Consider the following 22,874-nt stretch of genomic DNA (forward strand, 5'->3'; position numbering starts at 1 on the left):
TGTGTGTGTAGTCCAGGGACGACCATCGCGGCGGCCCTGGGCGGGGTGGTCCTCTTCCTCATCCTGCTGGCGCTGCTGGTCTTCTACCTTCGACGCCAGCAGAAGCTCCGCAGGAAGGCCACCATGCGGCGCCTTCTGCAGGAGCACGAGGTGAGAGGCAGCATGGGACATGCAGTCCGCAACCCCTTTGACACTGCATCTTAAGACCGAACACGCTGGTGACCCCAAAAGGTCTCTCTCTGTTCTCCTTCTGATTTCCCCCACACATCGTTATGACGTAACCAACAGCTGCCCGTGATATCAATGTCCGAGTTTGTATTATGTGTCTTTGTAAAAGTGTCTTTGTGTCCCTAGTGAATACTATGAAATGTATAAATATTATGACAATTATTCTTATTATTTTTGATTATTATAGTGATTATAATAACATGAGGTGTACTGTACCCGTAGGGTGGGAACCACAGCTCTAGACACTTGCTAGTGAGTGTAGACACGGGTGTCAGCTGTAGTTTTCCTGAGGCAGCCCTCTGACCCGCTCCCTGTGTGTGAGCAGCTTGTGGAGCCCCTGACTCCCAGCGGCGCGCTGCCCAACCAGGCCCAGATGCGCATCCTTAAAGAGACGGAGCTCAAGAAGGTCCGAGTGCTCGGGTCTGGGGCGTTCGGCACTGTGTACAAGGTGAGGGAGGTGTGTGTGTGTGTGTGTGTGTGTGTGTGTGTGTGTGTGTGTGTGTGTGTGTGTGTGTGTGTGTGTGTGTGTGTGTGTGTGTGTGTGTGTGTGTGTGTGTGTGTGTGTGTGTGTGTGTGTGTGTGTGTGTGTGTGTGTGTGTGTGTGTGTGTGTGTGTGTGTGTGTGTTCAGGGTTTGTGATGCAAACCCTGAGTGATGCATCCCAGCCGGTTTGTTTCTGTCCTCACCGTGTGCTGTGCATGTGTGTGTGTTACAGGGTGTGTGGGCTCCAGACGGCGAGAGTGTGAAGATCCCCGTGGCCATCAAGGTGTTGAGGGAGAACACGTCCACCAAGGCCAACAAGGAGATCTTGGACGTGAGATCTCCCTTCCCTCCTCACTCACTTCTAATTCAGAACAACCTTGTAGTGACTGCAGACCTATGATGTTACTTAAAGTGGATCAAGAGACATTTCATTAAAGAGCCAGTAGGGGTTAAGGGTCATCTTGCACTAGGATGGCTACACGTTGGGAATCGAACCCAGAACCTTTCTGCTGTCGGTCCGACACCCTAACTGTGCGTTCACACCAAAAGCGATGCGATTATTCACGCTTGTTTGAACATTTTGAGCAGTGCTCCTACTATACCGACCTTTGTACTGATTCCTTGTTTTTCGGAGTACTCCTGACTCTGAAAAACAAAAAAAAAAGATTTTTCTTAAACCTAGGTTGTGCATCACCTTGCACTTTTTTTTGCAGTTACTCCATTTTTACTTTTCTGTTCTGTGTAAAGCCCAAAGCGTGAGTTGGGGACATTTTGTTTGTAGAACTAGAGTCATATTCTTTCAACAAAACAAAGCACACAGAGCTTCAAATAAGAAACGGATATATTTGGATAGGAAAATTTGAAGACATTATTTCTGCGTTCGTCCCGCCTCTGACGTGATGTGTCTTAAATCACTCTGGATAAAAGGTGCATCTGCTAAACGACGAGATGCAGACATAAAGTCAGTCCAGCGGTTAACCCCGCCCCTTCCTGTGTCCAGGAGGCGTATGTGATGGCGGGCGTGGCCAGCCCCTACGTGTGTCGTCTGCTGGGGATCTGCCTGACCTCCACGGTGCAGCTGGTCACCCAGCTCATGCCCTACGGCTGCCTGCTGGACTACGTCCGCGAGAACAAGGACCGCATCGGCTCCCAGTTCCTCCTCAACTGGTGTGTCCAGATCGCCAAGGTAGCCGTGACGGCCGGCGCATGATCCACCTCATCAGCGTCATGATGATATTCACACCGATGAGAATAACAGAAGCTATCCTCTATGCCCAATAGACTACTACCCTATACCACTAGGAATTATGATACATTATCATATCTTTTACCAGTACTAGCTGTATCTGCTATCACTGAGATGCATTGTTTTAATAATAGCTTGATGTAATGTGTATATTGCTATGGATGTACTGTTTAATAATGTATTAATTTAATGTGTGTTTCTATATATATTGATATGGCTGTACTGTTTAATAATGTATTGATTTAATGTGTGTTTCTATATATATTGATATGGCTGTGCTGTTTAATAATGTATTGATTTAATGTGTGTTTATATTGCTACGGTTGTACTGTTTAATAATGTATCAGTGGAATGTGTACCTGTGTATTGACATCTGTATATAACGTGTCTGACAGGGTATGAGCTACCTTGAGGAGGTGCGTCTGGTTCACAGAGACCTGGCAGCCAGGAATGTTCTGGTGAAGAACCCCAACCATGTGAAGATCACAGACTTTGGCCTCGCCAGACTGCTGGACATCGATGAGACAGAGTACCAGGCAGACGGAGGGAAGGTCTGTCCATACGCTATATATATTATAAATGCATACATCTATCTAGGCTGTCGTACCCACTGTGTGTGTGTGTGTGTGTGTGTGTGCTGTTTCCTGATATGTGATTGGTTCTTTCAGGTGCCAATCAAATGGATGGCCCTGGAGTCAATCCTTCACAGGAAGTTCACCCACCAGAGTGACGTGTGGAGCTATGGTACAACCCCATCAATAGTACTATTATTATTATTATTATTATTATTATAATGTACTTTTTCATTTCGTCGTAGACCAAAGATCGTTCTTTGTTTAAGCACCATGGTCTAGTCCCTAAGGTATAAGTGCCGGTCACCGTGGTGACCGGCTACCATCACCGTGGTAACAAGGCGGCGAACGCCATTGAAACAGGCTGCGGTCACCGTGGTAACGGCCTGCGTTTGTGTGTTTGCCGGTACCACCCTTCCCAGGCGTCACGGTGTGGGAGCTGATGACGTTCGGGGCCAAGCCCTACGACCTCATCCCAGCGCGGGACATCCCGGACCTGCTGGAGGGGGGCGAGCGGCTCCCCCAGCCCCTCATCTGCACCATCGAGGTCTACATGATCATGGTCAAATGTACGTACCTGGGGGGTCGGGACCCTCTACCGTCCCTCTACCTGGGGGGTCGGGACCCTCTACCTGGGGGGGTCGGGACCCTCTACCTGGGGGGGTCGGGACCCTCTACCGGCCCCGTACCTGGGGGGGTCGGGACCCTGCCTTTGGTCAGGGTCCCAGGTCACAGGCTGAGCACTACTAGTGGAGGCGTGTCTACAGCAGGCCCAGCTGATTGGTCTGATGTGTGTGACTGACAGGTTGGATGATCGACCCAGACAGCAGGCCGCGGTTCCGAGAGCTGGTCAACGAGTTCAGCCTCATGGCTCGCGACCCGCCCCGCTATGTGGTCATACAGGTAGGAGGGCGGGGTTCGTGGGGGTCACCACCCTGTGGGAGAAGCATTATCTAAAACGATTGAAGTCCTCTTCACATCACTGTAACGACCCCAACCATGCCCACCTCCCTCCTTCATCACACCCACTACCTCCCTCCTCTCCCCCACCTCCCACTCCCTCCCTCCCTCCCTCTCCCCCCCCTCCCACTCCCTCCCTCCCTCTCCCCCACCTCCCTCCAGAACGAGGAACAGAGGAGCCTCACCTTCCCGGTGGACAGCCAGTTCTTCCGGAGGCTGCTGGAGGAGGAGGGCCCGGACATGAAGGACCTCCTGGACGCGGAGGAGTACCTGATCCCCCAGCCCAACATGTTCCCCCGCACCCAGGGGGACGGGGTGTCCACCGCCGGACACTCCAGGCACCACTCCTACCGGGTCAGTAGGTCCATGACACCGCCCCCACTCCTACCGGGTCAGTAGGTCCATGACACCACCACCCCCCCCACTCCTACCGGGTCAGTAGGTCCATGACACCACCCCCACCCCTCCTACCGGGTCAGTAGGTCCATGACACCACCCCCACCACTCCTACCGGGTCAGTAGGTCCATGACACCACCCCCACCACTCCTACCGGGTCAGTAGGTCCATGACACCACCCCCACCCCTCCTACCGGGTCAGTAGGTCCATGACACCACCCCCACCCCTCCTACCGGGTCAGTAGGTCCATGACACCACCCCCCCCACTCCTATTGGGTCAGTAGGTCCATGACACCACCCCCACTCCTACTGGGTCAGTAGGTCCCATGACATCAGCCCCCCACTCCTATTGGGTCAGTGGGTCCGTGACGTCACCACCACCTCCAATGGGATAGTAGGTCTGTTAGATTACTAGTCCCCCCCGAGCCAAGTCCACGAAGTAATCGACTAGTAATCGAACTAGTAATTAATCCCAGTGACGGTCTCAAAGGGGCTTCACCGGCGACAATACGGGGTGGCCCCCCCCCCTCCAAAACCTAAGTGATCTAAAGAACAAACTTCCTAAACTTAAAGGGAAGTCTCCAGCCTAGAGGACACATTGTTGAGCAAGACGCCCTAACCCCTACCTCTTTCTGAATCAACACTAGATGGATAACCCCAGCTTTATCTCCCCCCCCCAACAGAGTACAGACCAGGGCCTGGACGGGGAGCCCCCTATTGGCAGCGCCTGCACCATGTACTCCTCCATGAGTACCCTGGGTCGGGGCCAGTACCCCACCCTGCCACTAGGGGCCAGCCCCTCCAACGGCGGCTGGAGCTCCCAGTACCCCACGCTGGCGCGCAGCCCCTCCTCCGGAGACCCCTGTGACTCCGTCTTCCTGGACGACGCCACGGGGACGCCGGCCAGTCCCGGGCGCTACCGTCAATGCGACGGCGGCTGCCACGACGACCTGATGGAGACGGACGGCCCGCCCGGCGCCCATCCCCCACCTCAGCATCACCATCACCAACCTCATCATCTCCATCACTCGCTGCCCCGGCGGCAACAGGGGCACCACCAGAGCCACGCCAGCCCAGGTGAGAGGGCCCGTTCTGTTCTGGGATCGGAGGAAAACATTCTAGATACCAAAACGATACAGTTACATGACCGTGAATGTGTACTGTTTATACAATCAGAAGATAACCCATCTCTCTCTTCCCCGCTCCCCTCTGTTCCATTCTCCTTCCTTCCTCGCTCCTCTTTCTCTCTATCACCCCTTACTCCCCCCCCCCCCCCCCCTCCTACCTTCTCCTCCCCTTCACGTCCTCCTCTCTCCTCCTCTCCTTCTCCTCCTCCTCCTCTCTCCTCCTCTCCTCCTACCTTCTCCTCCCCTTCTCCTCTCCCCTCCTCCTCCTCCCCTCCTCCTCTCCAGAGTACGTCAACCAGGAGGCCCGTGAGGTGCGGCCGGCGGTCCCGGACCGGCCCAGCACGCTGCCCCGTAAGACCCGCCGCTCGGAGCCCCGCCACCTGCCCAACGGCCTGGGCCCCAACGGCCTGGGCCCCGGGCACAGCGTGGAGAACCCCGAGTACCTGGTCCCCCTGGGGCCCCCCGCGGCCCCCAGCTCCCCCGCCTTCGACAACCCCTACTACCTGGACCTTCTGGCCGGAGTAGAGGGGACTGGGGTCAGGGGTGAGGGGGGGGGCGGGGTCAGGGCGGGGGAGAGGCAGCTGAACGGCTACGCCACGCCCACAGTGGAGAACCCTGAGTACCTGGGCCTGGCCGACACCTGGACCGGACACACCTGATGAGGGGGTCGGCGGGGTGAACCGCGGGTGAAAATGTGAAATTTGGTAGTGTGTGTGTGTGTGTGTGTGTGTGTGTGTGTGTGTGTGTGTGTGTGTGTGTGTGTGTGTGTGTGTGTGTGTGTGTGTGTGTGTGTGTGTGTGATTTAGTTATTGTCAGCCAATAGAAAAGCATTCACAGAGGACAAGTAACACTAAAAAGATCAAATTCCTGCTACCAATCAAAAGAGTTTTTTTGAGGGGTGATTTGACCTCCTGACTCAAAGATCTATCGACGTTTACAGCCTCTAGCAGCTCAAGGGTGGCGCTCGCGTCCGGTCGCCGCGGCAACGGTTCTCATGAATAACTGGTGGAGTAATGTGTCACTGGAGGTGTTTTCATTGTCTTTCTAACAATCCCTATGATTATGTTTTTGTATCCGTGCGATGTGATTGGGTTGAGCCCTGTTGCCTCCTCAGCCAATCAGAGTGATTTGAGGGGTCCGCAAGCCGTGAGCAGAATAACGATGATGTCGCCCTCTTGGCTCAAAGGAACTTTGTCTCAGCAGAAAAAAAGGACCCTGGGGCCCATCTGCGCCATGGGAGAACACACAGACTTGTGTGTTCTGTGTGTGCGTGTGTGCACTTGTGCGTGTTTGTAATTTAAGCGAGGGCTTTACATGGTAAAATACTTGATAGAGATGCCTCACTCACATATGAGCACCCTGATGCAGAACTCTAGCTAGCCTGATAACACCCTAGCTAGCATTTTGGCACCCTGATGGGGAGATAGTAGGATGGCAAGCTCGCATTATGGAATCCTAGCTAGCATGATGGCAGCCTATCTATTATGATGGAATGCAGGCAGAATACATGTGGATAGACTCAGAAATACAGGGCCTACTTTGAGGCTAGTCAGTAGTTTACTAGAGAGTTTACCCACGGTACGAACACACCGGAAATGAGAGTTTCATTGTGGATGTGTAGACCCAGCCCCTCGCACTCAAACTACACCCATCATACACCAGCCACGCCCCCTCATACACAATCCACGTCCCACCGCTAGGAGTCACGTGACTCTGAAGCCCTGACTGGTGTCTGATATCCATTTATACAAAACCCTATTTTGTACGTTTTCTGTGACTTATTATCGTGTTTGAAGGTTTATCTCTGTGTGTGAATATTTTTTTTATGTTTTAAGGTTTGATTGTACGAAATAAAGTGTAAAAAGGTTAGCAAGTAATTTGATTAAACATTGACTCTTGTGGAAAAAGTAAATACATAAGAAACAATTTTATGAAGAAAATATGTATAAATTGTGATGTTTCTATTCTTTGTATGCATTACATTTACTTTTTAAATACAAGGGAAAGTTTGCAATGGTTATTTCTGGGTCTTCTTGTGCGACAACTATGGAAATGTTCTGAAATCAGAAGGGCCTTTTCTGCCATCTTCTGGTAGTTATAGGAAATACAAATAAGAAACGTTTTGGTATTATGTTCGAGACTGTTGGTGGGTATAAAGTTAAGGTGTCAGGAACAGCCAACTGTATATCTTTAGCCTAGGCCTACATAATATTTTGTAAATGGAAGGAAATTATTTTATGTATTTTAATATCTAGATTTCTTAGTCCACCTGACCCTATCCATTTTGTAACCATTTTCTACATTTGAAAATCTGTTGGTGTTGTATTCAATAGGCCTCTTTAGACACGTGTATTGACACATTTTAAATGTCAGAGGGCAGCATAGCTCTGGATTTACTTTCGGATTCATAGGAAACAATCTTCACTATAGATCTTATAGTTTAATGTTGAATAATAAATGTTATTAACCTGGCCTCTTATACTCTATACCAGCATTCCTTGTGTATGTGTACTGTTCCTACATTTCTGGTTTTCATTCAAAAGCTTTATACAAGAGCAAAGGCACTGACAAGTGACAATTTATTTCAACTGTGCAATTATAACACGGTGTGCTAAAACAGTTGACCTGAAGTGTTAGTTTCAGCTTAAAGCGATGCGAGCACAATATTTTAGCACATACGTTTTCGGGATATTCTACTTGAGAATAAGATGATCCTGAACACAATCACTGCCTGACCACCACCAAAGCCCCTATATGTACTTTCATATAAATGACTGCTTTCCCCTATTTATTGTTTTAGGCCTATATAAAAAGGGCTTCTCAGCCATGACCCCATAATAACCCCTAACCCAAGTAATAACCCTAGAACCAAAAACTAAACCTTAAAACCTGACTCAAATAGGTAACCCTAATCCTAGTATTAAATCCTGGAACCAAAACCCTTATTATTAACCATAGAACTGAAAAACAAAACAACCCAAACAATAGAAAACTCAATCCCAATCCTCATACCGAACCAGAAACCAAACCTTAAAACCTGACACTAATAGGAAACCCTTCTGCAAACCGAACCAAAAACCTAACCCTAAAACCTGAAACTAATAGGAAGCCCTATAACCGTAGTACGAAAACCTAGAACCAAACCTTAAAACCTGACACTAATAGGAAACCCTTCTGCAAACCAAACCAGAAACCTAACCCTACAACCCGAAACTAATAGGAAGCCCTAACCCTATGAAAACCTAGAACCAAACCTTTCATGGGGTCTGCTCTGTCTTCGAACAGCTGCAGCGTCTCCTCCTATTTCACACCTCTTAAGAAAGAAACTAAATGAATGAGGGGAAAACAATGAAAGAAACACTGATAATGCTAAAAGTGAAAGGATTGGAGATAGTGTAGTTTAGTGCACCTAACCCTAACACTCTGCTATGGCAAATGCTACATTTATAAGACTATGGACCACTATAGACCACTCGATACCAGGCCCCAATGATGACTGAATGGCCAACCATAACCATTCGGTTAAATGTAAACATTGGGTTAAAGTAGCAATCTCTAAGATTTCCGTTTCGTTCTCTTGGGCAGCACCTATGGCGATAGGCGGTAAGTGCAGGTGTGTTTTTGGACATCACTTTGCAGAGATCCAAACAGTGTCGCCTTTGTGACGTCTGTCAGACGGCAGATGGTTTACTGGCAACGCTGGCAGAGACAGCTTCACACACAAGTGAGTCGAGGAACACGTCTGTGATTGGAAAATGCAACAATAACTGTGCGACAACCAAGCAAACTTTAAATCAGCGTTGTTTTCTGTACTTTTGTTCTTGTGAACTTGAGAGACATCATCAGTCACATCCCAAGTACTTCCATTCATATGTCTGCGTCTAGCAAAGTAAATACATTTGCCCTCGGATGTCTTCTTGCTCCGCCCATTTTATCGAGGAAGCATGGGGGGGCTAAATTATTTTTTTGAATTTAAATTCAAACCTTGGTATTGAAGTTATATTTTCCCCGGGTGGTCCACTCCAGGCAAGGTATAAAATGTGCCCACTGTAGTCCATCTTCGGAATATTGTAGTTTCATCACAGCAGGCCCACATTCATCCACCGTCGCATAATGACGTACACTAGAGTAGGTGCAGACAGATTCTCTCAGCACCGCGGTTGTCTTTGCATAGTCCATAACCCCAGCCATTGTGTTACCTCAGTCAGCGATAAGTGACACAGACATTTATTTACATGACAATGTTCTTCTGATATTTGTTTAAAGGGGTTTTAATTTGATTGGCCTGTTGGGTTTTGTGGGAGGAACTCGTAATACTAATAATGTGTTAATTGCATCCCGGTTAATTTTTTTTCGTGTAATTGCTTATAAGCCTTGTCATTTGAATGGAATTGAATTTAGCCTATCCAAAAGTAAAATAAATGCATGGTTTACGCACAATTATTTTTAATTGAAATTCAGGAGCTATTTGGTCAAATCTATTTCTCTTATGTCCATTAATATATGTCTATAACGTGCAGTATTCATCGACAAATTATCAGAACCAGCGTTTCGACTCAGAACGCCACCCGGCCAGTCGAGCAGTTTGATACAGAGTTGTTGATTGGCCAGTACTGGATGACAATATAAGCTATGCACTGTGATTGGTGGAAGAGATATTCTGCTCATTTTTTCTCGCGATTGTTTCCCCGTGTGGGTTAATGGCTCCTCCTGCTAGATATTGAGACGGAGCTGGTACAGAGGAGCAATAAGGGGTAGCAGCAATAGTACGTAGAATAGCAATTACACCCTTAATATTAGCTGTTTTCCGTCGTAATTGTTTGGGTGGGTTTGGCTCAGAGACGGTGGGAGTATTAGTTTGGGTCGAGTGTTAAAATTAGACATAGGCGGTCGAGGAAAGCGTTGTATTTTTGAACGACCAACTCCCCAAATGAACTCCGTCAGAGCCACCAACAGAAGACCCAGGCGAGTGTCGAGGCCGCGCCCGGTGCAGCCCGAACGGAACAACGGCGAGCGAGGTAAGCCAGGTCCTGGTCAGTCAATGTCCGAGATGGAAAACGTGTCAGGCAGCGCTAGTATTTCCATGCGGGTGGGTTGTGCACGCCGGCCTCTTCCCTACAGCCAGGCACGGCGGGGGAGGCAGGAAAACTCGAGGCTTCTTGCTCTATGGCTCAGGCCAGGCCGCGCTTTGTTTGGCTTGAGTGATCGTGGCTAACGCCGAGAGCTAGCTCCCTGTGAGGTGAGATGGAGGTTGGGGGTTGTCTTCGCATACTGCTGCGTACCTAACTAGGTTGCCAGAATTAGGAGCCTGGGTTCAAGTGGACCTGAACCAGAGCCGAAGGACTGGACTGGACGTCCATTCGTAACCGGGCTCTTCATGTCTGTTCGGCCGGTGCATTCTCAGCTGTCACTAATGGTTTGGAGGGTGTAAATCCAATGCGATGCATTTGGACTGCCATTTTTGGGGTGTAACGTTAACAAAACACTGGCAGGGTAGTAGATCATGTTGGCTGGCAGTCTGGCTGGATGTGGTCAGACGTATAAGCTATGTTATACTGTGCATTTGTAGTTGACGCCATCGGGCCGTTTACACAAAATCGCCGTGTCCATCTTGTGTGTTTAAGACACACACCATGTAGGTAACAGCCGTATGTGCCCAAAGCCCCATCCCATGTTCCCAGTGCTTCCTATGTCTTCTATTTGTTTACACCGCAGATTTGCAAGATACGCAGTTGGGTTTTGAGCCATTAGCTACATGTCTCATCGACCGTGCTTGCGGCCCTTTTGGCTGCCTCCTTTATTTTGATTTCATTGTAAGCGAGATAGTCTTTAATTTGATCATATGCATGCAACCGATAGCCATTGACAAAAACAAAGTGGCCTTTATATCCTCCTTATAATTGCTGCTATCAAGCTGGTGGTCTGCGGGGCTACATCTGCCATTATCAATCAGAAACCTTTGTCTGTCTTGCCAAGTATCACCTTGCTGGGTTGCCTATGCCACATACATGCACTGTATGCGTCTTACTACAGCGCTATTCATCAATAAAGACTACATATAAATTTCACCCACAGTGTGGGCTTTACATAGTCTACTTAGCATATATGAAATTGCTTTCAAGACATTAGTCATTTAATAATGATAATAATGCTAATGAGGTAATTATTAGCGAAGACAGCTTTCATGTATTGTGTTCTGTCATTATGTTTTATTTTTAATAGCACGTGAGGTGCAGATATGTCTTTCTTGATGAAAGTGTATCTAGTTATTCATATAAGGTATGCTACCTTCTCCCCCATAGTACTAAAAGATCTAGCATGCAAATATATATACTTACATGAATCAGGTTCAGATTTCAATGTCCTTCTGTTTCTCCATCCTGTTGGCATGAAATCCTATGAATAGCTGATATCCATGTCTTGTAGGCTTAAGTGTATACGGCTTGCATTTGAGCATGTGTGATTGGTCCGCTTGCCCTGCTGTCCAGATGAAGAGGTCCCCGCTGCCGCCGCTGCCGCCGAGATGGCTGTCGAGGAGTCGGGTCCAGGAGCCCAGAACAGTCCCTACCAGCTCCGTCGCAAGTCCCTGGTGCCCAAGAGAACCGCTGCTGCCTCTGCCACTGCCTCCGCCTGCCCCAGCAAGAGCCCCATGGAGGTGAGCCTGACCTGAAGGGCTTGTGTTTGAAACATATTCCCTGGCCCTATGTTATCATCACTCATGCAAATAGTTATATATTCCCCCCTTGCGAGCGAGAAGTATTGGCCACAAAAGTAAAAACCTACATTGGGAATTTCGGAATGTGTATAGGGACACTCCATTCAAAAGATGGAGGATGCTTCAGAGTATACTCCATTGTGTTCTTCGTAGAATATGATGGAGTACAAAAAACTGGGTTTAGGCCATTGTCGAGAGTCTTCCTGGGTCCAAGAGGATGTGCAGTGTGGTGATGTAATGGGCCTCTAACCTCCTTTCCAGGGTGCTTCTACCTCGTCCACAGAGGCCTTCGGTCACCGAGCCAAGCGGGCAAGAGTGTCCGGTAAGAGCCACGACCTGCCAGGTGTGTGTCACAGCTTTTCGAAAATTACTGCCAGGCAACTGAGAGGAATGTATTGCCATGTTGTCACAAAACATTATCGTGTGTGTGTGTGTTTATTATTTCAGATTTGTTTGTTCGCTATCTCTTGTCAATTTTAAGCAAAATGGCAAGCTTTTATCTTTACCCACTGTTGAATAACAGTGTAATATGTTCTTTCCTGACCACCCATACAATAATTTGTGTGTATCTTTGTGTGTGTCTGTGTGTGTGTGTAGCTGCCCCTGCAGAGCAGTATCTGCAGCAGAAGCTTCCAGATGAGGTGGTGTTGAAGATATTCTCCTATCTGCTGGAGCAGGACCTGTGCCAGGCGGCCTGCGTGTGCAAGAGATTCAGCCAGCTAGCGAACGACCCCATCCTCTGGTGAGCTGTCAGCTGGTCACATGTTGGCGTTACGTTGCCTTAATTTGGAGCAGGCTCCCCCCCCCTGATTCCACTTAAAGAGGTGACTGCTTTCTGATTTATTTTTAGAAATGCATGCAACCTGATGTATACATCATATCTTTTATTAGGAAGCGGCTGTACATGGAGGTGTTTGAGTACACCAGGCCCATGATGCACCCAGAACCGGGCCGGTTTTACCAGGTCAGCCCTGAAGAACATGAGCACCCAAACCCCTGGAAGGAGAGCTTCCAGCAGCTGGTCAGTAGCCATGCAGGCGTTATTCACTTATTATTTATTGGCTGTATTGTGTTACCGCATGCTGTTTTTATTGTCCTATCAAGGTTCCCCTTGCACTGATGCATTGTTGTCTAATATTCAACATGTATTGTAGTCATTTACTCTTTAATTATACCGTCACATATTAGCTTGGTGCATTAGCACCGTCTGCAGACGAGCAGATGGTCAGACGGGTGTATTTATTGCTGATTGTTTTGGTTTGCAGTGAACAGTAGGGCATGTTCCTGACACCAATTAAAATCAAAATACTAGAAAATGTCATCATTAGCCGATGAGACAGCCACTCGCACTTGGCACAGGTTTAAGGGAATATAAACGATGCTTGCTGCCAAGCAACGTACTGTCTATATCAAAAATAATGAATCACACCACTAAAATTGTCCAGCCGATGGGTTATTTATACATGCTGGTTCGATGAAGTTTAATGTTCGTTCAGAGCATCCTGTGATCACGAATGTGGACTTTTGATTGTTGTGTTACAGTACAAAGGGGCTCACGTGAAGCCCGGTTTTGCCGAGCATTTCTACAGCAACCCAGGCAGATATAAAGGCCGGGAGAACATGCTGGTAAGTCTCCATGCGATAAGAAGGGGAATACACAGCAGGAACCACTTCTCCAGACACCATTGGTTCAAGATTTTTTTTGGGGGAAACTGTGAAAAAGCGTCTTTAATTGTTAAAATGGCGTCTATCCCCTTCCAGTACTACGACACCATCGAGGACGCGCTGGGCGGCGTGCAGGAGGCCCACTTTGACGGGCTTATCTTTGTCCACTCGGGTATCTACACGGACGAGTGGATATACATCGAGTCCCCCATCACCATGATTGGCGCAGGTGGGCACCAACATCTCCACGGCTGCGACCCCAACACCTCCTGGTCCTCAAGTGTCACACAGTGGCATGTGGGCTTGATGGTGATACTGCTGCTGCTTTTGTGGTTGAAACTGGCGTTTGTGAGGCTCATCTCGTTCTTTTTGTCTGGTCACAGCTCCCGGTAAGGTAGCAGACAAGGTGGTGATCGAGAACACCAGAGACTCTACGTTTGTCTTCATGGAGGGCTCGGAGGACGCCTATGTAGGCTACATGACCATCCGGGTAAGCAGTGACCACACCTCCCCCAGCTTGTCCCCTCCTATTTCTCTGTTCTACATTTAGCATCTTTTTTTTTTCTTTTTCGGTTGAAGGCCGATTTCTCTAGCTTGCTTCCTCTTCGTTGTACTTATAGGGTCATCAACATCATTTCAGGGGAAGGTCATTTGAAATACCCGTGTCTGCTTCTGATTAATATTAATATGGATATTGATCCGTGGACTGACTTGAATTACAAGAAGTTTTCTCATTGTTATGGCATTGATGAATCGACTGTCCTTGAATGTAGCTTTCTTAAACTAGGGGCAATTTTATTAATTTAAGTAGCCTCTTGTATCTTATTGTTTATGATAAAAAAACATTCTGCAATGTGAATAATTTAGTAGTAACTCAGTAAGTCTGCCATGTTACAATTCCAGCTATTATATGAGCTGGAATGAGTTAATTCAAATCGGTTAAATCTTTTATTTTTCCTACATTCTTTTAAAATCCCTGACCTCTTTCCTGGTAGTATTAAAGGATGGACTTGTGGAGGTGTGGTGTGTAGTAACCAGTTGTTGTTAGACCATGGCTTTTGAACTTCTTTCATGACCTGAGCGTTTCCGATCAGGGACTAAATGGCTCGAGAAGCCCTGGCCCGTCTTTTACCTGCTCTCCTCATCGTTCCCTCACCTCCGCAGTTTAACCCCGACGACAAGTCGGCCCAGCACCACAACGCCCACCACTGCCTGGAGATCACCGTCAACTGCAGTCCCAACATAGACCACTGCATCATCCGCTCCACCTGCACAGGTTAGTCTCTCTCGCTCGCATTATTATTTGTAGCATACATTTTTTGCTATGTGAACTTTTCTTATAGGGCTTTGATGTGTAATTTGTTAGCCGTCATGTAAAACCTTTAAGTGGGCACTAAATATGTCAAAAGTAAAGTATTTTTTTTGCCGGAAAAAATATGTTGACTGTTGGCCAAATAATACCAATGCAATCCAAGTGGTGTAGAAGCAGAACCAACTGTAGAAAGTGTTACGGTTATGAATGGGACTATGTTAACATATACGGGTGTATTTGTGATTCCCCCCCCCCCAGTGGGTTCAGCGGTGTGTGTGAGTGGCCAGGGGGCCTGTCCGACCATCAAACACTGCAACATCAGTGACTGTGAGAACGTGGGCCTGTACATCACGGATCATGCCCAGGTAAGAGGCAGTACAGTACAGCACATAGAGGTCATGCAGTCAGGGGATTTGAAAGATGCTATTGTGCAGTTGGACAAACAAACTGTCTGTAGCGGGGGACCCTTCTGGTCAATTGACCCTTTACTGCAATTGACTGTATGGTATGGCAAAACTTCTGTTGTCTTCGGATGCTTTTTTAAATGTATCTTTAGGTGCATTGTTGAAATCCATTTTTTTGCGTACAGTAAAACATCATGTAGGGGTCACACCATCAATTGCACTACCTCCATATTAACATGCTGTCTGAGCAAAGAATGACCCCCCCCCCCTCTCCGGAGTTCACCCTTGACCCCCCCCCCCCCCTTGTGTGCGTTTCTAGGGCATTTACGAGGACAATGAGATCAGCAATAACGCCCTGGCGGGCATCTGGGTGAAAAACCACGGCAACCCCATCATACGACGCAACCACATCCACCACGGCCGAGACGTCGGCGTGTTCACCTTCGACCACGGCATGGTAAACTAAACGTCCACCCTCCCCCCCTGAATCTAAGCCATACAAACCCCTGCTGACTGTTTAGCTTGGCGGTTTCCTCTGGGTCCCGCTCCTCCCCAGAGCTACTTTGAAAGGGGTGTTAGATCCTCAGGACCTTTTAGTTCATGCATTTTCCCTGGCTCGCTTCTTTTTAGTTGCCCTCTTCTATAAAGTAACTAACCTTATTATGGGTCATTTAAAAATACCTGTGTCTGCTTCTGATGAAGCTATATATTGATTGGCGGGTGGAATTGGAATTACAGAAGGATTTGTGTAGCATTGAAGTTCTGTCCTTTACTCTTAACTTTCTAAAACAAAGTATATTTTATGCAGCCCATCTTTCATCCACACAAAAGACACAAAAGATTATAATTCTGTTCTACTGATGATCCATAAATACTTGAGATGTTAATCACATAGTAGTAATGAGGCCAGTCAGTACCATGTTGGGGTGAACCTCCGTGATCTTCCATCGAGCTGCGTCTGGTCTCCTCCTCCCCAGGGCTACTTTGAGAGCTGCAACATCCACCGGAACCGCATCGCAGGCTTCGAGGTGAAGGCGTACGCCAACCCCACCGTGGTGCGCTGCGAGATCCACCACGGCCAGACGGGGGGCATCTACGTGCACGAGAAGGGCCGTGGGCAGTTCATCGAGAACAAGATCTACGCCAACAACTTTGCCGGAGTCTGGATCACCTCCAACAGTGACCCCACGATACGGTGAGAACACCATGCCCCCCCCCCCCCCCTCCCCCCTGTGAGGAGTGCTGTCTGGTGACAAGCCCGCGGTAGAGACCCTCTGCTGCAGACTGGTGAAGCACAACTTGAAACGTGCTGATCTTCTCACCCGCCCGTCAACGTCAAAGCGTTGAGTAGCACGCAACGCCAGAGAATCGAACTTGATACTTCCACCAAGGTGTTAGTCTGATTTTATGTCGCTTGGCAGATGCCTGCTTTAATGCAGTGGCGTGTTTAAGCTGGTTGTCGGCGCTAACTGGCTGTTATTGCTGTAATGAGTGTATTTGTTTTTGTGTACGTGTTCATTTATGTGTTTTATCGGCCTCCAGGGGAAATGCTATATTCAACGGTAACCAGGGGGGTGTGTACATATTCGGAGACGGGCGGGGATTGATCGAGGGCAACGACATCTACGGGAACGCCCTCGCCGGGATCCAGATCCGGACCAACAGCTGTCCGATCGTACGGCAGAACAAGATCCACGACGGGCAGCACGGCGGCATCTACGTGGTACGAGGAACGCACCGGCTGTTCTCCACACACTGTAGCCAGCGTCTCTGCCCTGGGAACTAATGGTCTTCATCTCATTGGAGGTCAAAGATTGGAAAGATACATTTTTGTTTGATACGTCTTGAATACAGGGTCCAATATGCACCCCCTATAATATATATATATATATATATATATATATATATATATATATATATATATATATATATATATATATATATATATATATATATATATATATATATATATATATATTTTTTTTACCAGCAAATGTTATTTTTAGCTGCCAATTCTATCAGCCCTTTGCTGCTGGTGTTAATTTAGCTATAATATTGCTGTAGATGACAGACCTGCTATGAAGAAGATTGCATGAATATTGGATATTTTTTTTAATGTGTCTGTAAAGACCCACGGAACGTGGTGAATGTCACCAGAGGGATCCCGAGATGCATCATGTTGTCGTGGCGCTTACAGAAAGCTTTTGTTCACACACCGAAACCTGGTGCACTTAGCCTGGCACCCTGGGCCCGACCTCTCCCTGGTGAAACCCCGCAGCGGGAAACATTAAACGGCCGCGTGTCGCGTTGTCTCCGCAGCACGAGAAGGGCCAGGGGGTGATCGAGGAGAACGAGGTCTACAGCAACACGCTGGCGGGGGTGTGGGTGACCACGGGCAGCACGCCAGTCCTGCGACGCAACCGCATCCACAGCGGCAAACAGGTTCGTTGTGGTTCAATGAACGGGACCCTATACCACAGATGTGTTCTTTCCTTCCTCATCCATGTCGTGATCGTCTCTCTGCTGTCTACCTCCTGTGTCAGGTGGGCGTGTATTTCTATGACAACGGCCACGGGGTGTTGGAGGACAATGACATCTACAACCACATGTACTCCGGAGTGCAGATAAGGTGTCAACTTCAATACTACCGCCGCACTTGATCCCCTGCTCATCCATTGAACAGCCCGTTTCTGTCTTTCAATGTCTATTTATTGATCCACTTGGTCCTACTGAAAATACTCCCACCCTCCGCACTTCCAAATTAATTATCAAGCCTTTGATTTGGGTGTGGCGCCAGTATTGTTTATTGTCTGTGGCGGACATTAAATTAAACGTATCGTCGTTAAATGAAGATACTTATTGTTATACCCAGGTTTATTGTCTAACTGAATTAAGATAAGACGATACGCTCTTAAAATGATAACATATCGGAGGTTTGAAATGTCCACGTCCTTAATTGTAGTGAACCTTGTGCTATTGGTTTAAGAAGGCTATTTCTAATTATTACGCATATTATGGTATTCATCGATCTCATGTGAAATGCCCCATGATTCTCAGGGTAATATTTTGTTTAATATAGTCCATTATCTAGATGCAATGCAATGTAGGGCGCTCATGTGAAATGTGCTTCTGGAAATATCCGTGAACCACTCAAAACCAACTGCCACCGTGCTTCAACAGAACGGGGAGCAACCCCAAGATCCGGCGCAACAAGATATGGGGCGGGCAGAACGGAGGCATTCTGGTCTACAACTCTGGTGCGTCCCCCAGCACCTCTCCCGTCGGCTCCTCCCCTCCCCTCCCTGCTCCTCTCCCCTCTCCTCTCCCCCTCCCTGCCCCTCTTCTCTCCCCCTGCCCCTCTCCTCTCCCCCTAACCCTCCGTTCTCCGCCACAGGTCTGGGCTTCATCGAGGACAACGAGATCTTCGACAACGCCATGGCGGGCGTGTGGATCAAGACGGACAGCAACCCCACGCTGCGGCGCAACAAGATCCACGACGGCCGGGACGGGGGCATCTGCATCTTCAACGGCGGCCGAGGTATCAGCCCACACTCCCGACATCAGCTAGTGTCAGACCAGCACAACTGGAGGCTCACTATGGACAAGGCTTTTCATAACAGAATCGCTTTGTCACGGGTTAGCATGGAAGAATCCAAACCAAGCTTCGATACAGCTATGGTGTGTGTGTGTGTGTGTGTGTGTGTGTGTGTGTGTGTGTGTGCTTCAAGTGGTGACACTGGGGTGTGTTTGTGTTTCCAGGTCTCCTGGAGGAGAACGACATCTTCAGGAACGCCCAGGCCGGTGTGCTGATCAGCACCAACAGCCATCCCATACTGCGCAAGAACCGCATCTTCGACGGCTTTGCAGCAGGTCGGTTTCATTCTGTAGTTGAGGGCCATATCCACAAGGGGCATTCCTGGGGGTCTCCATTATGGAAAATATCACAATCACGATTTTTTTGGTAAATATTGAACGATTGAACGATTATTCAAACGATTACGTTTGAGTTTGAAAACATTCTCAAAATGTTCTCCCTGGTGCAACCCCGCAGCGGGAAACATTAAACGGAAAATAATGTACAAATTTGTATCCAGCTGTTCTGGATAATAAAAAAATAAATTAATAAAATCGTTTTAATTCTATTAGTTTGGAGATCGTTTGACCAAAAAATCAAAATCCCGAAGCCCTACCTTCAACGTACAAACCTCTTGGCCATGGCCTTAACTTATTATTATTTTTTTCCAGGTATTGAAATCACGAACCACGCGACGGCAACGCTGGAGGCAAACCAGATCTTCAACAACCGCTTCGGGGGTCTGTTCCTGGCCTCGGGGGTCAACGTCACCATGAAAGGTCTGTTTGGCCCTCGGCATCGGGCACAGGGGCAGGGCACGCTGTGGAGCGCCCTCTCTAACCCGCCCCTCTGTCCCCTCCTCCACCATCAGATAACAAAATAATGAACAACCAGGACGCCATCGAGAAGGCGGTGAGCCGAGGGCAGTGTCTGTACAAGATCTCCAGCTACACCAGCTACCCCATGCACGACTTCTACAGGTACTCGCCCACACACACACCGCGCTGCACCGATCCATGCAGCTATTGTTATCTGTTTATTATTAATCTTTTGTATCTAATCTGCTGCATCTTAAATTCGTTGCACTTTCATTTGTCTTTATTTTCTCTAACGTGTGTATTTTATTACTTCATTTTGTTGTGCACTTTGTACAATGCATTTTTTTTACTTTGCCCTTGCTTTCTTTTTCTCCTATTTTAATTTATTTTATTTCATGATGTTTCTACGTTAAGCACTTTGAGTCTGTCTCGTTTATTTAAAGTGCTATACAAATAAAGTTGCATTTCCTAATCTTCTTTAAATGTGCTTGTACTCTCTGTCCCAGGTGTCACACTTGCAACACGACAGACCGGAATGCGATCTGTGTCAACTGCATCAAGAAGTGCCACCAAGGCCACGATGTGGAGTTTATTAGGCATGATAGGTGAGTGCTGCTCTCGCTCCCCCGCCCTGCAGGCTGACTCCCTCTCTCCGTACTGATGCTGCTAGCAGCGCCCCTTCACATCGCAAGTGTGTGGCAGTGTGACGCCGAACCTCTCTTACTACCCCACCTTTGTTGGGTTCTCTCCTTGAAACCTACAGATGGTGCTATTTGTGATCTCTCTAAGCAAAATCAGTGTTCTTTTTTCCTTTTATTAGACTTGGGGATTCCTGCTAGGTTGATAATGTCAGCTGTAATTAAATGATTGGTCTTTTAGAGATTAAGAATCTACTGTATGTAATCAACTTTTATTTCACAACAGACCAAAAGCAAAGCCCCACTTTAAACACATTAGGGACGGGCATTGGAAATATGCTAAAGCTACAAATGCTATGCTGCTTTCTGCTGGATTGGACGCAATCCACATGACTCTGTCCATTTCCAATAAACCCTAGCTAACTAACATTGTCTCCAGCAGGCCAGCCATGCTTTACTGGTCATTTACTCCAATTCCCATTCTTGTTGTGTTTCAGTATTTCTTGGTTTCTATTTGCAACTGTACCTATAACACGTGACGTGCATTCCCCTCTCCTAACTCCTCCTCCTCTCCCCGGGGCCTCCAGGTTTTTCTGTGACTGCGGCGCGGGGACGTTGTCAAACCCCTGCACGCTGGCGGGGGAGCCCACGCACGACACGGACACTCTGTACGACTCGGCGCCGCCCATCGAGTCCAACACACTGCAACACAACTGAGCCAAGGCCCGCAGTACAACGCACGCACACACAGACACGCGCACACACACACACGCACACACGACTCTCTGCACCATCCACACGTCACAGAGCCATAGCATCCATCCATCCATCTCCACAGGACCCACACAGAGACCGGGAGACACGCACACATGAACATGGTTTGCATACAACACACGTGGACGCCGGCCCGCGGCTGCGTGGACCCACGGAGAGACTCTGCGCTAGCGGCGCTCTCAGACCGGGCCCCGGGCGGCCGTGGCTGCGGATTGGCCAGTGGGTGGAGGTGATGGTGGTGGTGGTGGAGATGGGGGGGTGGTTGTAGTAGTGGTGGTGGTGGCGGTGCTGCAGTGGCAGTAGCCTACCCCTAGAGGGAGCCAGAGGAGCGCAAGAGGATTACACTTGATTTGGATGCTCGCTGAATGGCCACATGAGATTTCTCCCCTCGCGCCAAGACATTTTCCGAATGCAGTCGCCGGTGCCCAGAGACGCAGTGGAGAGGCGATGCAGTATCGACCGCTTCGGGGGGGGGTGGGGGGAGAGGACGTAGAAAGGATCCACACACAACCCACCTGCTCCGCGTCTCCCGACTCCCATCCCCCCCCTTTGTTCTCCCCCCCCCCCCCCCCCCCCCCCCCAGTCCGCTTTCCGGAGGCGCACTGTTCGCTTCTCAAGAACTGCCATGAAGAGGTTTCCTGCCTCCTCTCAGCTGCTGTCCTCATTGGTTGCCCTGGCAGTTGGTGTGTGTGTGTGTGTGTGTGTGTGTGTGTGTGTGTGTGTGTGTGTGTGTGTGTGTGTGTGTGTGTGTGTGTGTGTGTGTGTGTGTGTGTGTGTGTGTGTGTGTGTGTGTGTGTGTGTGTGTCGGAGCACTTGGGCTTTCTTTTTTTTTTAATTGTTATTCCGATCAATGGATTTGATTTTAAATGCTTTCTCATGTAGTTTTGTATTTTCAGGCAAAAAAATGAACTGTATTTGAATGTCTTTTATTTTATTATATATTATTATAATTATTGATATTATAATTTTTTTTTTTCTTTTGGTTAGCATCCCCTTTTCCCTCACCCTCCTCCCACCCCCTCTCCTCACCATGCTTCCAGCAGTGGCTCAGACGTCCCAGTGAACTCAGTTCTTTCTGTGAAAGAGAATCTCGTTAAAACACTAAACAAAAAAAACAAGTTAAACTTAAAAAAAATAAAAATCCTCTCCAGTAATATTATCTTAAATGGCAGGTGGAGGAGCTCCACACTTGTATAAAGGTTTGTGTGTATGTGCGCGCGTGTGTGTGTGAGAGAAGTTGTGTGTGTTTTAAGTTCATGCAGTCATTTTCTCTGGAGAGGCTTTTCAATAGGAGGCATCGGAGCTCCTTGCGACTGGAATGGATGTCCTGGTCTGCTGTCTTCCTCCCCCTCTACACCTCCCTCCCCCTCTACACCCCCCCTCCCCCTCTCCTGTGTATCGTGGTGACTGTGGCTCCTCATGCAGCCTGGATCGTATGCATGTACCATAACATCTAGACTTAATATATTGTGAAGTATTCAATAACCAATATGTAGATGCTAGTCAGAATAAAAAAAAGGGGGTTTAATTTCCTAGAAAGGCAAAAAAAGATAAAAGGAAACTGGTCATTTCTAAGAAAATAAAACTTTATTAGATCAAAAATGTGTTTGTCTTGAGTTCCCCCCCCCCCTGCCCGTTCTGTCACAATCAGCAGTTCGCCGAGACACATCACCCAGACCTGTGACTGACTGGTTATATTAGTAATGCAAGTAAACCTTTTCAGAGGCCTTTTTTCCCCCCATGATTTATTGAAAGCCGAAAACCGCCAAGTTACACTTGTTCGTGATATGTTGCCTCAAAATGCTGAAATGAGATGTTTTGAGGCCATGCAAAGCCCTGTAATCTGATAGGTCAGACGTGTGTGGTCCAGTATGATTTTAGCCTCCCCCCCACCATTCTTCAAACAATCCCTTATTTTTGGGTAGCTGCAAGGGGAAGGAGCATCAATAGAAATAAAAAGG

The 22,874-nt window shown here is 48.1% G+C and overlaps 2 protein-coding genes across 3 annotated transcripts in view; both read left to right on the forward strand.

The window, feature by feature from the left end:
* Positions 1-7,499, forward strand: part of erbb2 (erb-b2 receptor tyrosine kinase 2) — a 22,085-nt gene extending 14,586 nt beyond the window's left edge. Inside the window, exons 17-27 of the mRNA XM_030340109.1 lie at positions 12-150; positions 554-676; positions 943-1,041; positions 1,711-1,896; positions 2,352-2,507; positions 2,625-2,700; positions 2,951-3,097; positions 3,334-3,431; positions 3,651-3,842; positions 4,570-4,963; positions 5,299-7,499. Of these exons, the coding sequence (XP_030195969.1) occupies positions 12-150; positions 554-676; positions 943-1,041; positions 1,711-1,896; positions 2,352-2,507; positions 2,625-2,700; positions 2,951-3,097; positions 3,334-3,431; positions 3,651-3,842; positions 4,570-4,963; positions 5,299-5,672 (1,984 nt within the window). The 3' untranslated portion in view covers positions 5,673-7,499. The remainder of the gene's footprint in view (positions 1-11; positions 151-553; positions 677-942; positions 1,042-1,710; positions 1,897-2,351; positions 2,508-2,624; positions 2,701-2,950; positions 3,098-3,333; positions 3,432-3,650; positions 3,843-4,569; positions 4,964-5,298) is intronic.
* Positions 7,500-9,706: 2,207 nt separating this feature from the next.
* fbxo11b (F-box protein 11b) lies at positions 9,707-22,854 on the forward strand. Of its 2 annotated transcripts, none has more exons than XM_030340122.1 (22): positions 9,707-10,031; positions 11,502-11,668; positions 11,990-12,050; positions 12,326-12,470; positions 12,620-12,749; positions 13,271-13,354; positions 13,490-13,622; positions 13,777-13,883; positions 14,558-14,669; positions 14,964-15,070; positions 15,429-15,566; positions 16,087-16,304; positions 16,652-16,832; positions 17,429-17,551; positions 17,653-17,738; positions 18,290-18,366; positions 18,504-18,647; positions 18,869-18,979; positions 19,355-19,462; positions 19,555-19,663; positions 20,008-20,106; positions 20,727-22,854. In XM_030340122.1, exons 1-22 carry the CDS (start codon positions 9,944-9,946, stop codon positions 20,854-20,856), a joined length of 2,658 nt encoding a protein of 885 aa, XP_030195982.1. In that variant the 5' UTR covers positions 9,707-9,943; the 3' UTR covers positions 20,857-22,854. The 2 variants fall into 2 exon arrangements, with proteins under 2 accessions (XP_030195982.1, XP_030195981.1); XM_030340121.1 differs by having other exon boundaries at positions 9,708-10,031; positions 11,990-12,071.
* The last annotated feature ends 20 nt before the right edge of the window (positions 22,855-22,874 follow it).

Source organism: Gadus morhua, chromosome 18 (genome assembly GCF_902167405.1).
Source record: "Gadus morhua chromosome 18, gadMor3.0, whole genome shotgun sequence".
Lineage (NCBI taxonomy): Eukaryota > Metazoa > Chordata > Actinopteri > Gadiformes > Gadidae > Gadus > Gadus morhua.

Bases quoted from the DNA above. Each gene is read 5' to 3' on its own strand.
- fbxo11b (XM_030340121.1), top strand. From the start codon at position 9,944: ATGAACTCCGTCAGAGCCACCAACAGAAGACCCAGGCGAGTGTCGAGG. The intron at 13,623-13,776 runs GTGGGCACCAAC...GTCTGGTCACAG, and splicing joins CATCACCATGATTGGCGCAG to CTCCCGGTAAGGTAGCAGAC. The intron at 17,739-18,289 runs GTGTCAACTTCA...GTGCTTCAACAG, and splicing joins TACTCCGGAGTGCAGATAAG to AACGGGGAGCAACCCCAAGA.